This window comes from Chanodichthys erythropterus, chromosome 15 (genome assembly GCF_024489055.1).
Source record: "Chanodichthys erythropterus isolate Z2021 chromosome 15, ASM2448905v1, whole genome shotgun sequence".
NCBI lineage: Eukaryota > Metazoa > Chordata > Actinopteri > Cypriniformes > Xenocyprididae > Chanodichthys > Chanodichthys erythropterus.
The window spans coordinates 16,861,331-16,878,199 of record NC_090235.1 but is presented as its reverse complement, the minus strand read 5'-3'; the positions used below and the strand labels follow the sequence as shown (position 1 = coordinate 16,878,199).

Below are 16,869 nucleotides of genomic sequence, written 5' to 3'. Positions count from 1 at the left end.
GGTTAAAACAACCCAACAGCTGGGTTAAAACAACCCAACAGCTGGGTTAAAACAACCCAACAGCTGGGTTAAAACAACCCAACAGCTGGGTTAAAACAACCCAACAGCTGGGTTAAAACAACCTAACAAACAACCCAACAGCTGGGTTAAAACAACCAATTTGCTGAGTTAAAACAACCCAACTGCTGAGTTAAAACAACCCAATCGCTGGGTTAAAACAACCCAACAAACAACCCAATCGCTGGGTTAAAACAGCCAATTCGCTGGGTTAAAACAACCCAACAGCTGGGTTAAAACAACCAATTTGCTGAGTTAAAACAACCCAACTGCTGAGTTAAAACAACCCAATCGCTGGGTTAAAACAACCCAACAAACAACCCAACAGCTGGGTTAAAACAGCCAATTTGCTGGGTTAAAAACAACCCAACAAACAACCCAACTGCTGGGTTAAAACAACCAATTCGCTGGGTTAAAAACAACCCAACAAACAACCTAATTGCTGGGTTAAAACAGCCAAATCGCTGGGTTAAAACAACCCAACAGCTGGGTTAAAACAACCCAACAGCTGGGTTAAAACAACCTAACAAACAACCCAACAGCTGGATTAAAACAACCTAACAAACAACCCAACAGCTGGATTAAAACAACCCAACAAACAACCCAACAGCTGGATTAAAACAACCCAACAAACAACCCAACAGCTGGATTAAAACAACCCAACAAACAACCCAACAGCTGGGTTAAAACAACCCAACAAACAACTCAACTGCTGGGTTCAAACAACCAATTTGATGGGTTAAAACCAACCCAAATGCTGGGTTAAAACCACCAATTCGTTGGGTTAAAAACAACCCAACAAACAACCCAACAGCTGGGTTAAAACAACCCAACAGACAACCCAACTGGTGAGTTAAAACAACCCAATCACTGGGTTAAAACAACCCAACAAACAACCCAACTGCGGAACGCTATCATGTTCTCTTGCGTTCGGATGCTGGTGTATGTGAACACAATCGTGAGACGCTTCTGGAGGGAATTAAACCAAATCATTCTGATGACAGACTTTGACTCGGGCGTTTCAGAACCGCCAAACCAACATTTGAGATGCTGCGATACGATTGGTCCGCTGGTTAGTCCAGTTATCCAATCACAGCCTCTCCTGAGGCAGCCACGTGAGGTTTTGAGGGATGTATTTGGTAAATGTGTTTCCATCGTCTTCTAATTGTATCCGCCTCAAGTGCATTTTTAAAATGTATGCACATCTAGCCGTTTATATCCAGATTTGTTATGCAATATCAAAAAATGTGGATGAAAAACATAGCTAGTGTTATTATATAAAAAAACAACTCAATTTTGTTTGTATTAATATATTGCATGTAAATCAACAATGCCAAACTGATTTGAAAGACTGCAATTCAATGCCTGTCATTTTTAAAGATGTTTTATTTTCTCTCTGTTTAAAGGTGCTGACAACCTCCTCGCTGATTCATGGATCTGTTTTCATTAACACACTCATCATCACTTGCAATCAAAACCTGTATCTGCCAAATGCCACAACATGTTACACTATTATTATTTCATAAGCCAAAGCCAATATTCCACACTAAACCATTAATATTTACAGAACACTTCTGGGCCCTTATCTCACAGACTCAATACATTTTTCAGTATGCAGAGTTAGTGCGGATGTGTGACCATCCGGCTTGCTAATCAGGAACAGAAAAACAGCCTCAGCTGAGAGAATACGGTCAGCATTTCATTCATTTAATCATGTAACCATCATATAAATATCACAATGCACTGGATAAAACATACTGGGTTAAAAATAGTTTTTAAAAAAGCATGTTCGTATCAGTGGTTTATTTCAGATACTAAACACAATTCCCTTGAGATCAGTCTCAGGAGACAAGGGTGCAGTGACCTTAATTGCTTAAAATCTCCATTTCGAACGAAGGCGGTGTTCACACTTCCCACCAAAACATCCTACAAATTACACGGTCGAACATCTGGCTGCAGACAACACAACTCGTAGCGTACAATTTCCGAGAAAGCAGAGGTCATTCTCATGCCACATTCGCAGAAAAAACATTTATTTTTGTTTACATGAGGAGGGGACGGTGTGTTCTTACTGGAGGTTTCAAGCCAGGTAACTTTAATTGCTCTGTGTACATGATGTTGGTATAGAAAATCTATGCTGGGTCTCTTTGCTGCTTTGATGCCTCTAGGCCAAAGCGAATGAGTGACTGAGGTCCTAATCAATGGGAGGAGACAGTACAAACCAGCATGCCAGTCAACCATGGAATTACAAACGCAAGTGCCAACCCTCTGGCATTTCATCAAAAAAATACTGGCACCAGATTATTTAGGATCTACGTTCATCATCACATGCACTGCCAATTATTTGTATAATAAGGCAGAAATACAACCTGCGAAACATTAACGAACGTCACTTGCAATGCTCCAGAACATACATACTCCATTCTGATGAGAGAAAGCCTATGCAAAACCATCAAGGATCGCATGTGTTCACATTCCAGCAAACCGAGCCAAGTGTGACCAAGAGAGAGTTAGTGTCTGATTTACAGCTTCTGCATGTTAAGCTGCTCTGAGAGGCACCTGGTCACTGTAAGGGAGAAGTTGGACACTCTGAACACAAGAAACAGATAAAATGGGTGCCTGAAAGCATCGGTTTGTGGTCCTGAATTAAAATTTCCTGATAATTTAGTCACTCACATGTCATCCAAGATGTTCATGTCTCGAAAAGAAATTAAGGTTTTTGAGGAAAACATTCCAGGATTTTTCTCCATATAGTGGACTTCACTGGGGTTCAACGGGTTGAAGGTCCAAATGTCAGTTTCAGTGCAGCTTCAAAGAGCTCTACATGATCCCAGATGAGGAATAAGAGTCTGATCTAGAGAAACCGGACATTTTCTAAAAAAAAACAAAAAAAAAACAAGGAAATTATATACTTTTTAACTACAAATGATCATCTCGCACTGCTCTGTGATGCTCCACGCATGACGTAATCATGTTGGAAAGGTTGTGTGTGACGTAGGCTCCAGAGTCTACAAAGTGAACGTTCAAAGACTAAGTCAAACGGACTTGACTAAAAAAAGGGAAAACAATGATGTCGGATGATTTTAAAGTTGGAAGAGAGTTTTTCACACATGACCTTTCCAACATGAATGCGTGGCGCATCGCAGAGCAGTGCAAGACGAGCATTTGTAGTTAAAAAGCATTATTTATTTATTTTTTTTTCTTTAGAAAATATCCAATGGTTTTGCTAGATGAGACTCTTATTCCTCGTCTGGGATCATGTAGAGCTCTTTGAAGCTGCACTGAAACTGACATGTGGACCTTTTGGTCCCCATTGATGTCCACTATATGGAGAAAAATCCTCGAAAACCTTTTCTTTTCGACTGAAGAAAGAAAGACGTGAACATCTCGGATGACATGGAGGTGAGTAAATTATCAGGAAATATTAATTCTGAAGTCAACTAATCCTTTAAGTTTATTACAAATGTGTAAATCATTTATGTCGCGTTCATCTAAATTCAACATCAACAAAAGTTTAATCAAACCTAAAACTGCGTCTGTGACTCTACTATATATTTCCATAAAATTCACAGTACACCAGTAAAAAACTATCAAGCTTCCAAAACTGCCATAAACATCAAATACTGTTCACTGATGTTGCTTAATTAGGCTATATTCCTGTTAACAACACTATATCTTAAATCATAATTCTGTGTATTAATGTATTCTATGTGAAACAACAATGCCAAACTGAACTGAAAAACACTGCTGTGATTCGAGACACTTGATACATTACATCATCTGCCACGATACATGTATCGAACACATCACTCATCATTTGACACATTGTAACGCACAGTGTGAATCAGCGCAGAGGAACACTGTTTGACTGGTTACTTTATAACGTGGCTGTTTGACTTTACGCTCAACTACCCCCCAGCAAACCGCGTATTGTTCCCGGTTGAAACTCACCCTTTCCCCCGAAAGAAAGGCTGTCAAGCCGAGGGTTAATATCATCCAAACGTTCCTCATAATTCCTTAGTCTTCGCTCGTGAAAACGGAAAATATCGTCCCCCTCGTCTGTTTCCACTTTTGGAGAAACTCTTCCCTCTCTCTCGCGCGCGCTCTCTCTCTCTCTCTCTCTCTCACAGGACTCAAATCCCAGCGGATACGTGTTGCTTTTTGTCTGCTTATTCCTCCGCGCACTTCTGTACACTAAAATAGGTCGCTTTCGCGTCGAGTCTACGACCGCGTGCGTTTAAAGCTGCTCTCGTCTCGTAAAGGTGAGTTTAACGCGAGGTCTCTCGGCCATATGTCTGAAGAAGTGAAGCTCTGCTGTCGGAGCCACCCGCAGGACTGACTGAGAGGAAAATACGGGTCAAACGGAGGGAGAGCTTGAGCAATGATTGACAGAGAGCGCGTCCATATGGGCGCGCGGACGAAGAGAGAGAGAGCGCGCGCGCGAGCGAGAGAGTAAAGTTTTAACTTGTTTTATTTTTAAGACTCCATCAATGATTTATTTATCTTTCTTTCCAATTATTCATATACATTTCATTATGTACAATTTTTTTATTTGTCGATAAACAGGTTAAACCGGTTCCCCCAAACCGGTCTGAATCGGTTCGAATGACTCATTTCCTCACTGGAGATGGATTCCCCTTTATATTTTAAAACAAAAGTGTAAATTTCAACAATTGTATTCTGAAGGAGTCTGAAAATGTGAAACTACCTGCTGGAACGAGGTCAATGCACAGTAATTCTCAATGCAATATCTCCCCCTAATGGACACATATTGCGTAACAGCATCATAGATTATAATAAATAATCCTATTTGTGATTCTTAATCTTCTCTGGATTGGCCATGATCTTCATTGCCTAGGAATCAAAATGAAGTGTACTTGGTTTTGTAACAATGCGATGCATTTGAAGGCATTATGAAGAAGTAAATTCCTTTGGGATAATTGGACTCGTGCTTCCTGATCTTGAGTGCTTGCCAAAGGTAACCAATTAACTCCCTCTTCTGACTTCACAGACTGGGATTATTAGCTGTGGCGTCTTAGATTACTGCCAATTAAAGGATTAGTTGACTTCAGAATTCAAATTTCCTGATAATTTACTCACCTCCACGTCATCCAAGATGTTCATGTCTTTCTTTCTTCAGTGGAAAAGAAATGAAGGAAATCATTCCAGGATTTTTCTCCATAAAGTGGACTTCACTGGGGTTCAACGGGTTGAAGGTCCAAATGTCAGTTTCAGTGCAGCTTCAAAGAGCTCTACATGATCCCAGACGAGGAATAAGAGTCTAATCTAGAGAAACCATCGGACATTTTCTAAAAAAAAATAAAAAATTATATACTTTTTAACCACAAATGCTGGTACTATAAAATCAATAAACCATTAGTCTAATAGCTGATACAGGAGAAAAGTAATGCAACGCATTGTGTTTATCTATGTAAGCAAATTTGCATGGTTTTCAATGATTATTTTTCCATGAATCATTTCCATCTGCTAACATAAGGATGTGATGATTATTCTTGTGAGGGTTGAATTTAAAGGGATAGTTCACCCCAAATCATTATTTATTCCCTCTCAAGTAGTACATGTAGTTCATTTGGTAACTAAACAGTTGTTGGTCCCCATTGACTTCCATTGATTAGGGAAAATACTATGGAAGTCAGAAAAGTGCCACCTAAATTGTTGTTTATTGTCATTATTAAATATGATTCTATCCAACCCCCATAGATATCGGCAACAAAAATAATTGAAAGAAAATCACATGATATGAAAACACACACACAAAACAAAAGGTAGTTTCAGTGCATTGATGATTGATGTATTGCATTTATTCTGCTTGACTAAAACACTAAATAGTTTGCGGTTACAGTACAACTATAATTCAACCATAGCATGATTAAGCACTACCTAAGAGAGCAGGGCAGTTTACGACGTCTGAAGCCCTTCAACAGGTGATTGAGCGGGGGAACGCTGGGTTATGATACTGCTCGGGCCGAGCCCTGGTTTGACTTCCTGGGTTAAAGGTCAGGAGACAGAGAGTGAGAGTATGAAAGAGAAGATGGGCCAGTAAAAGCATAAATCTTCACTTGCAGTTGTTTGAGCACAGAAGCCGATCAAGTTGCTTGCAACAACTCACATAGAGGAGCTCTGAGATATCTTCATTAAAAGTACACTAAAACTGCATGTGTCTTGCTGAAGAACACTGTAGCCGGATCTACTTCTCTCTGGAGTCACGCAGGATCCTCCGCAGCGCTGGTGTCACGCTCCGTCTGACACAATCTGAATATAAACACTTATTATAGATGTATTGTAGTGATTAGACACTACAGGATAAGACAAAAACATGGTTTGGAAGATGGACTCATGATGTGCTCACTCATTATATATTTATTTTTACATTTTAAACAAAAGAGTTACATAATATAGTGTAATAGGTGCATTTTTCAAGCAAGTTTAGTATAAATGTGTATCAAAACTTTTTTTTTTTTTTTTTATAAATCTGGGTTCTACTATTCTTTGGTGTTAAAAGGATTTTATTATTATTATTATTATTATTATTATTATTATTTTCTTTCCATAAATTAATGATTGTTTTTTTAAAGAAGCCATTCTTTAAAATGTATTTAAAAAATAAATAAAATATTATAATATAAAATAATTAAATAGTGTATATAAAAATAAAAATTAAATTAAACAATATTTAATAAAAATAATAATAAAAAACTTTAATGAAAAAATACCATTTTAAATTTAAATATATTTTAATTAAATAAAAATATTATGAAATAAGTTTCATTATTCATAAATATTATTATTTATTTTCAAAATTTAATGTTTGGGTTTTTCAGGATTATTTAAAATGTATTAAAAAAGTAATATAAATATAATAATTATATATATATATATATATATATAATATTTATTTTACTTTTCTAATACATTTTAAATCCTTAATTATTATTTTATTCCTAATTATTATATATTATTTTAATTATTTATAATAATAATAATAATAATAATTTTCTGATAATTAATCCTAATTATTAATAAATAATCCTAATTATTTATATTATTTTTTTATTATATTTAAATTTTTATTTAGTATTTAAAATTGTATTGTTTTAATTAAATATATTATTTTTAATTATATATTTATTTTACTTTTCTAATACATTTTAAATCCTTAATTATTTTTATATTCCTAATTATTATATATTATTTTAATTATTTAAAAAATAATAATAATAATTTTCTGATAATTAATCCTAATTATTAATAAATAATCCTAATTATTTTATATTATTTTTATTATATTTAAATTTGTATTTAGTATTTAAAATTGTATTGTTTTAATTAAATATTTTATTTTTAATATATATATATATATATATATATATATATATATATATATATATATATATATATATATATATATATATATATATATATATATAAAATATTTAATTAAAACAATACAATTTTAAATACTAAATACAAATTTAAATATAATAAAAATAATATAAAATAATTTAAGTTAATAATAATGAGTCATAACTAGTTCATTAGTCAAACATGACTCGATTTTAATTTTACCCTGTTTTCTTGTGTTTCCATCGAGTGGACACTTTCTTATCTGTTATTCAGTGCTGTATGTCCGGGTCCACAACCTCAGACTGACCCTCATCTGTGAACTGCTGATCTTTTGATTCATTCAGGGCGGGGTTAAAGCTGTCTGAGAAGTGCAATCGGCCAATCACCACCTGCCACGCCTGTCAAAGCTCACCCATCAGTATAACTGCAAACAGATACTGTTTGTTTTCCAATACTTTAAACTCACAGCTTTTTTACTTGACTACACTTGACTGTTTCACCTGCTGTGAAATTACCATGAAAGTTATGCAATTAACCAGAAATATACTGTAATTTCACACTAAAATGTTTAACAGTGCATGTTTCTGCAGCCTCTGTAAAGGATGACATGCTGTGTTTGCTGCTGATAGCTTACATGCACATCTTAATTGTGCCATTTCAGTAATTAAGCACAGCTCCTTTAATAATTTCATGCTTTTTCATAAGGCTTAATTCAAGCCCGGCTCCAAATTCAAACTCACGAGAGACTTTGGTCTTTTCTCCGGAGCTTTCTTCTCAAAGAAGCAAGAGAAGTAGAGCAGGAGATTGGCGAGAAACACGTCCAGCTCTTTCCTCCTGCCAGTATTTTGGCAAAAATATCTGGAATCAAAGAGCTGCACTAATAGAACTACAACTGAAATGAGCTTTTACTGTTGGCTGTTCATTTAGGGTATAAGAAGCTGAGATATTAGACAGGAAGAAATCTATAAGTAAATATTAAGAGTATGAAAATGCAAAACCCTTCCTCAAACAGTATATTAAAGAGGTCATGAATTGAGAAATAAACTTTCCCTTATTTAACTTTTGATATATAAGAGGTCATCTTGTGCAACAACATATCAGTAACTGTGTTCATTCTAATGCCTGATCTGATATTAATGATTCATTTACAGTCACATGATCTTTGTCTGTGTGTCAGTAAATCAAACCAGTGACTAAACGCTCAACTTCACATTATTTCTCTTATTAGGATGAAAATAATCCGTTATTTAAACTGTAATTAAATTATATATAGAAAACGATCAAAGAACGCTCCCTTTACAATCACTGGAGCTGTCAATCAAACAGCGTGACTGAGTTTTAATCTGGACTCACACCAAAACTTTCGTTTTATTCAACAAATCTCTTAGTTACATCGTGTTTGCATTGTTAGTAATGATGAAAGCACTCGTTAATGTGCAGAAATTGAGTTTCAATGACGAGATCTCTGCTTTCATGAGCTCAACAACATGTCTGTGATCGACTACATGTTCATCACTGCAACCTTTCATGCCACGATCACTAATGCTTTTCACGATTAGTGAACCTTGAGAGCTGTAATAGTAAAAACATGCTAAAAGTTTTTGAGAGAGTAATACTTAGCTATATTAAAATGTAAAGATGTCAGCCAATCACAGCAGTGGGCGTTTACACTGAAGTCTCACAGCAGACACGCCCCTTTAAAAATTATGACAATTTTTGATGTAAAAAGTATACTAACATTATAAGTTCACCCCAGGAAACATTATAAAACAATAAAACCCCTTTAAAATAAAATGCATAAAATAGAATAAAAATAAAAGCATACTTTAGCAGTGATAGAAACCCCCCCATTCTCCTGTTCTCGATCGCCACTGCAACATATCCAATGTATATTAAACCATTATGGGAAAAAGGCCATTTTTCATTGCTCATATTGTTTCCATTACAAAGCAAAGTACCTACATTTAACATCCTGAATCGTGACACATGCCTTTTGTGAGAGTTTTATTGAGGTCTTGAAGGCAGAGTCTCTCAATGTTCCTTTGAAAAATGAAACTGAGTAAATCAATTGCTCAGAATAATACATCAAAGTCCTTCATAATGACCACCATGCCAGGAGAATGAAGTTATTACGCCATAATTATTTCCTGATGTCTGCCAACCGTACGAGCTGATGTTGAAAAACAGCCTCTGAAATGCATTTGATATGTTGATGCATTTTGTTGTTTTCTTCTTAGGCTTCTAAACTGATTTTAGAAAAATAAATAAATAAATAAAATTAGCCAAACAGTGACAGACTGTTAAAGAACAACAATTTATTATCCAAAATAAGGCATTGTTACCCTACATGCAGTTAATAGGGGGAAATGAGTAAGACTTTATTTTTCTCTCTTGACCATATTAAAGGGTTAGTTCACCCAAAAATGAAAATAATGTCCTTTATCACTCACCCTCATGTCTTTTTTTTTTTTTTTTTTTTTTTTTAATATATTAATTTTGATGAGTTTTAAGGGATACAATTATTGACTACAGGGAGACTTTAAAATTTGATGAACTCATTTTTTACAATAATATATATTTTTTTTTAAATAGAATAAGGTGATTTTTCAGATCAATCTGTTTGACTTGGATGATGTTACTTGATTTAAATTAGAAATGACTCAACTAAATTTACATTTATTTGCCCTATACTGAATGATGTAGGCCTACATGATTTTCTAGGACAGTCTAGAACACGTGACCTACCGGTTGAGTCGGTTTTGTCACATTCACCCACATTACATTCATTAGCTACAGTAAACTCCGGGGCTGGAAGCGTCCACGGCATCCTAGCGACAGCCAGTAACTAAAGCGACGTGTGACGTTATGTGTGAAGCCACGCCCACCACGCACAAACTCTTCCTGTTATGAAACCGAAGCATATGAGAAGCCGCTCTTCTGGTGAATTGGAAAGGCGAGGTAACAAATCTCAAATCCTATCAAACATTTACAGTGTCGACCGCAAATTCGAATTGAATGTTGATTAACTTATTTTGGCTGAGTGTGCTTAGTGTTTTTTTAAAGACTGGTGAATTGCATTGTACAATGCAACAAAAGTAACACATAGCCTAGGCTATGTTTTTAAAGTAACATGAATGCTTTTATTGGCCACTGATAGTCCAATGATCCGCCCACTGATAGTTTTACCAGTCAGATGATACATTTATTAAGGTCATTGTGATATTGTGTCAGTTTCAGCACGAACAGAAAGTAACATCTCACAGATGACATGATATGTAATGCTTTGTCATTGTGATTCTGAAAGTACATCAGGTGATTTTGCACTGAAAAATCATTTTTGAAGCCTTGTTTAGGTAATTAATGTAGTAGTTACATTTTACAATGCAAATCAAGTGCTGACCTCTCACACACACACACAAAAAAAAAATGATTATTGCACAAAAGTTAACAAAAATGACTAATCAAACATTGAAATGTATTAATATTGAATTGTGTTGACCCAACAGTATACAGCATTATTAATATGACATAGACTGAATAGTAAAATTAAGCATTTAAATGCAGAAACAACAGTAGAAGTGTACTTTACATATTTCAAATAGTCTGGATCGGATTTTCTGTATCTTGCACAGTTTACTTCATGCATGCATGCCATTGTATCTTGCATCTGATAATTAAAGATTAATATGTGCCACAGTAGCTTGAATAGATGCACAACATTTGACGTCAACTACAGAAAGCATTTCCTCCTTATGTTTAAACGTTCATCAGCCTATTTATTTTGCTCTCCTAACTATGCATGCTTATCTAATCTGCATTTTATTATTTGCAACCGTCCGCTACCCTGAAGAGAAGAGAGGACATGTCTGCCCAGGCGAACCGGGTCATGGCTTTATCTGAGTGGGAGAACAGGTGGAAGGAAGGAAAAACTGGTTTTCACAGACCTCAAGTGCACAAGTAATCACAGAGTCACATGTTTGGTCACTATTATAATCATGCATATTAAAGAGGACCTATTATGCATTTTTCCATCTTTATTTAGTGTATAAAGTTGCTTTTTGATCATGAAAAAGCCCTGCAATGTTCCAAAGTTGTTCTCTATATCAGTGTCAGTGTTTCTGAACTCCATCTTTAGTTTTCCTCACAATAGTCCTCATTTAAATAATTTGTATAGCTGCATGATTTAGATGCCATCATGTGTCGTTTACGAATGAATGAATTATCCATAAATGTATAGAGGAGCCACACAATGTTATCATTGTATGGTTTAACTCTAAATCTCTGAGAGATTTTTTTTTGTACTTTTTGGTAGTTTGCTGGAAAACAACTTGGACAAAGCCGTATGTGGACGAAAGGAGGTTCGATTCTTCTTCCCATTATGTGGAAAAGCTGTAGACATGAAATGGTACGAGGTCTGTTTCAATGAATAATGTTAAAAATCTTCTTAGCGCACCCTAAAATGTTCATATATTTTCTCAGGCTGGCTGATATGGGTCACACAGTTGTTGGAGTTGAAATTTCCGAAAAAGGAATTAAACAGTTCTTTGCAGAGCAAAATCTGGCTTATAATGAAGAACCAGTATCGGCTATTCCTGGAGCAAAGCTTTTCAAGGTATCTGAAGGTCTCATATTTGTCATCTATAGTGTTTTCAGGGCACAAGCCAATGTTCCAGAGATCCAGAGAGAGCCGTTGTCATGTATAGATAAGAAACCGCTTCACAAACAGTCTTTTCAACCACACAGTATCATTATTTCTGTCTTATAATAAATCATGTTATCACAGAAGTACTGGGAAAGAAGCTTGTAGTTAGGATATAAACATTGATGTCCAAGTAAGTGATCAAAATAGAGTACACCTTTTGAAAGTAATTTGATGCTTCAAATCAAGATTGTATCAATTACATCATTACACCAGTAGGTGGCAACAAGTGACTGTTAAAAACTGTGTTTGTCCTTGAGTCATTCATTCAAGAGATCTGTTCAAAAATGCTGATTCGTCTGGTAATGAAAAAAGGCTTTATGAGTGAGTCGTTGAATCATTCACTCAACAGACTTGTTCAAAAATACTGATTCATCCGGTAATGAAACAAGTGAAGTCTTTGAGTGAGTCGTTGAATCATTCACTCATCAGATTTGTTCAGAAATGCTGATTCGTCTGGTAATGAAACAAGTGAAGTCTTTATGAGTGAGTCATTGAATCATTCACTCAACAGATTTGTTCAGAAATGCTGATTCGTCTGGTAATGAAACAAGTGAAGTCTTTGAGTGAGTCGTTGAATCATTCACTCAACAGATTTGTTCAGAAATGCTGATTCGTCTGGTAATGAAACAAGTGAAGTCTTTATGAGTGAGTCGTTGAATCATTCACTCAACAGATTTGTTTAAAAACACTGATTCATACGGTAATGAAACAAGTGAAGTCTTTATGAGTGAGTCGTTGAATCATTCACTCAACAGATTTGTTCAGAAATGCTGATTCGTCTGGTAATGAAACAAGTGAAGTCTTTATGAGTGAGTCGTTGAATCATTCACTCAACAGATTTGTTCAGAAATGCTGATTCGTCTGGTAATGAAACAAGTGAAGTCTTTATGAGGGAGTCATTGAATCGTTAACTCAACAGATTTGTTCAAAAATGCTGATTCGTCTGGTAATGAAACAAGTGAAGTCTTTATGAGTGAGTCGTTGAATCATTCACTCAACAGATTTGTTCAAAAACGATAATTCATCCGGTAATACCGTATATTCAAAATAATTTATTCAAATTAATTAAATATTTTTAAAACAGTCTGCAGCAATTAACATTTTGTCAGAACCTCTTGTAAATTGTTATTTTGTTTAGTTGTCTGTTCAGAATCGTGGAAGAGTCGTACAGATCTACTATCCACCTTATGGTTCACTTTACTGTTTTTTGAATGTGCTTCTGATTCATTATCCTCTATAAATAAATAACTAGAATCCTCTATAGATAAATAATGTGACTCGTTGTATTGTAATGGTAGATTTTGACCATGTCAAATTAATACAGATAGATGCTCACAATGCTTCAGCTTTCCTTAATGGAAGCAGACGGCGTGATGTTTCTGTGTCACGCTCTCTCAGCTAATGCATTTTCCTTGTTCTCAGAGCGCAGATGGAAAGATCTCCATCTATCAGTGTGATTTATACAAGTTATCCAGGTGCGTTTTATACTTTCTAATTTTAGATGTTAAAACGTCACATGAAGCACATTTAAAGGCCTCTTTTGGTCTCTCAGTGCTGTTGCAGGAAAGTTTGGAGGGATTTGGGATAGAGGAGCGCTGGTGGCCATAAACCCATGTGACAGGCAGAAGTACATATTAAATCAATATTTCACATCCATTAATTTATTTATGGTTTAAGTGGGATTGTATTTGAACACATACTCTCTTCATCCCAAAGGTACGCCACGCTCCTTATTTCTTTAATGAACAATGACTGCAGATATCTGGTGGACACAGTGGAATACAATCCTGAGCTCTACAAAGGTGATGTTAGGATAGAGTCCTTATTATTATTCATTAAACAGCATAAGTTTGGGGTCAGCAAGGATGCATTAAATTGATCAAAAGTGACATTAAAGACATTCATAATGTTAAAAAAGGATTTATATTTTAAATAAATGCTGTTCTTTTGAACTTTTTATTCATCCTGGAATAAAATGTATCATGGTTTCGATAAAAATCTGAAACAGCACAACTGTTTTCAACACTGATAATAATAATAAATGTTTGTTGAGCAGCAAATCATCATATTAGAATGATTTCTGAAGGATCATGTGACACTGAAGACTGGAGTAATGATGCTGAAAATTCAGCTTTTGATCACAGAAATAAATTATACTTTACTGTATATTCACATAGAAAACAGCTGATTTACATTGTAAAAATATTACACTGTTTTTACTGTATTTTTAATAAATAAAGCAGCCTTGTCTTTCCGGCCTCAAACTTTTGAACAGCAGTGTAAGTGTTTTGTATAAAGTATTTGATCTTTTCTGTCACCACATTTGACATACAGGTCCACCATTTTTTGTATCAGAAGAGGATATAAAAAATGCATTTGGTGAGTTTTGGTCACACGTCATCTTAGCTATTTTTTGTCATGTTTTTTATCATTTATCATGCATTATAGAGCGTTTATTGTTTAGCCAATAATGATGGCAGTATCTCTCGTATTCCAGGAGGGGGCTGCGACATTGAACTGCTTCAGTCTGTCGATGGATTTGAGGAAAGACACAAATCATGGGGACTGGATTCACTGACAGAGAAAGTCTACCTTCTCACTCCAAAAGCACAGTGATGAATCAACAAATCAGCTGGAGGGTGATTAAAAAAAAAGTAAAGATTGCTTAATGCAATTAAAAAAAAATAAAATAAAAAGGGTTAAAGTGGGACAAATTGCAGTAACCTGAAAGTTATTGGTTTCATATCTGAACATAATGTAAAATATTTTAATAAATCATTAAAGAATTATTTTTAAAATAGTTTGTGTTTATTTCATAACTGGACCAGAGAGGCATCAAGTGATGTGAGTTCTCAGTTTGACCACAAGAGGGCAGTAGTTTGACATTTTCCTGACAGATTATTTGCACCATTCTTTTAGCCTACTGTATAAACAACTGCAGTTAGAGCTCCTGACATGAGATTTTGATGTAATCAGTGGTATTTTATAAAAATGAACATAGTATTGGGTTATTAGTATATTTAATACATGTAGTTTAAAATACTTTGGATGAAAGCATCTTTTGAATAAATGTAGATACTGAAATATGTGTTTGTCGCATTTAAAAGCATGTAAACAAGCAAGAATGCATTTCTTTGGCTAGTTACACTCTAAAAAATGCTGGGTTAAAAACAACCCAAGTTGATTGAAAATGGATAAACCCAACGATTGAATTAAATGTTTTATTTAACTCAAATATTGTTTAAAAATGACTATATGTCTGGCTTAAAATGAACCCAAAATATCAGACACATAATTACTAGAGGAAACAATAATTATCAAAAGGTGAACATTTATTAATAAGCAATTTAATAAATGTTTAATTGTTATTCATTAAACTTAATAAATGTTCAATCATTAATACAAATGTTAATTTCTAACAGACTGGGTTCATTTTCAGCAAGAAATACAGTATTTTTTAAGCAATAGTTGAGTTAAATTAAACTACCCAGCAGGTTGAGCAAACATTTAGCCCAACTGCTGGGTTTATCCATTTTCAGCCCAACTTGGGTTGTTTTTAACCCCAGTGTAGTCTTACTGTTCTATTTGAATCTTTTGAAATTTGGCAACAGACTTTTTAAGGCAGTAACAAATGCATTTTTTCCATATATTTTTAGCTTAAATGTACTGAAAGAAATGCAGTTAAGGAATCATTAAGAGAAATTAAGGCGATTTTACACAGTCGAGTCAACACTGCTTTATTCCACGCTTGAAAATCAGAGCAAAGACGCAATGCTGCATTAAAGCTAGACTAAACTATGCCTGTTCTGAGCCGCCTCAGCTCCACTGTCAATGTAAACAGTTTTAATTGCCGTGTAAATGCATTTATGCCTCCTCCGAGCAGCCTAATGTTATCTTCGCCGTGTGAATTTGATTTTAGATTACGACTCCCATCGCTAGTCAACCGTGTTATATAAAAAAACAAAACAAAAACTCTCGGGGAAATAGTTTGGCAACAGTCAAGGTCTTTTCTGGTTCACCGCACAGCTTCGGCTCGCGACCTCCGGCGACAGTGACGCGCACCGCTGTCCAGATGTGCGCCTGTTTACTTTAAATATAGCTCGTGCTCGGGCACCCCGAGTCTCTGAGCCAATCACGAACGCCGGGGGCGGGGTCGACTGGAATGTTGTGGATGCGAGAAAATGAACAATGTAGCCCCATATACTGATGCTGTAACGGATCATATCAATATGCATCAAGCTCTAGAAGTAGAGAGAGAAGGATGAGCATCTGAACGCGACTGAACGGGATTTGTGGAGCGCACGCGTCAGCTGAAGTTCAGGGTGAGGCACTGTCTGTCATACACAGTCTTGTGTTTCATTGTGCCTCTGCATCGCATTGATGCATTCGTTTTACTGCTTCTTATTTCGTGCGATTTTTTAATAATCAAGAACGCGCAATTTCCGGGGAACTTCATTGTTTGCGGCCGCGCGCAATCCACCCCAAGGGCACTGCGACCATTGTTTGTCATATTTCATACACAGGGCAGCGACAGCTCCCATCCACCAGCTCGATAAAATATTAACGTGGCTGCTGGCGTTTCTGTGTGCTTAATGACTACATATACAGGCGGAGGTCTCATCTCCTCATTCATACACATGATCTGACGCGCAATTAAGGTAAGAAACCCACATTATTATCGCGGAGGAACGCCTCTTTCTGTCTGGAAGCCGACAACTCAGCTTCAGGATAATTGCAGCCCCTAA

At 35.6% G+C, this 16,869-nt stretch overlaps 2 protein-coding genes across 2 annotated transcripts in view; one reads left to right on the top strand and one right to left on the bottom strand.

The window, feature by feature from the left end:
• sdc2 (syndecan 2) overlaps window positions 1-4,409 on the bottom strand; it is a 35,152-nt gene extending 30,743 nt beyond the window's left edge. Inside the window, exon 1 of the mRNA XM_067411451.1 lies at window positions 4,009-4,409. Within this exon, the coding sequence (XP_067267552.1) occupies window positions 4,009-4,068 (60 nt within the window). The 5' untranslated portion in view covers window positions 4,069-4,409. The remainder of the gene's footprint in view (window positions 1-4,008) is intronic.
• A 5,918-nt stretch (window positions 4,410-10,327) lies between these two features.
• On the top strand, window positions 10,328-14,892 carry LOC137037748 (probable thiopurine S-methyltransferase). Its single transcript, XM_067411987.1, has 9 exons — window positions 10,328-10,380; window positions 11,273-11,379; window positions 11,735-11,827; window positions 11,902-12,034; window positions 13,547-13,599; window positions 13,677-13,751; window positions 13,841-13,926; window positions 14,459-14,503; window positions 14,622-14,892. Exons 2-9 carry the CDS (start codon window positions 11,285-11,287, stop codon window positions 14,738-14,740), a joined length of 699 nt encoding a protein of 232 aa, XP_067268088.1. The 5' UTR covers window positions 10,328-10,380; window positions 11,273-11,284; the 3' UTR covers window positions 14,741-14,892.
• The last annotated feature ends 1,977 nt before the right edge of the window (window positions 14,893-16,869 follow it).

Bases quoted from the DNA above. Each gene is read 5' to 3' on its own strand.
- LOC137037748 (XM_067411987.1), top strand. From the start codon at position 11,285: ATGTCTGCCCAGGCGAACCGGGTCATGGCTTTATCTGAGTGGGAGAAC. The intron at 11,380-11,734 runs GTAATCACAGAG...ACTTTTTGGTAG, and splicing joins CACAGACCTCAAGTGCACAA to TTTGCTGGAAAACAACTTGG. The intron at 12,035-13,546 runs GTATCTGAAGGT...CCTTGTTCTCAG, and splicing joins CTGGAGCAAAGCTTTTCAAG to AGCGCAGATGGAAAGATCTC.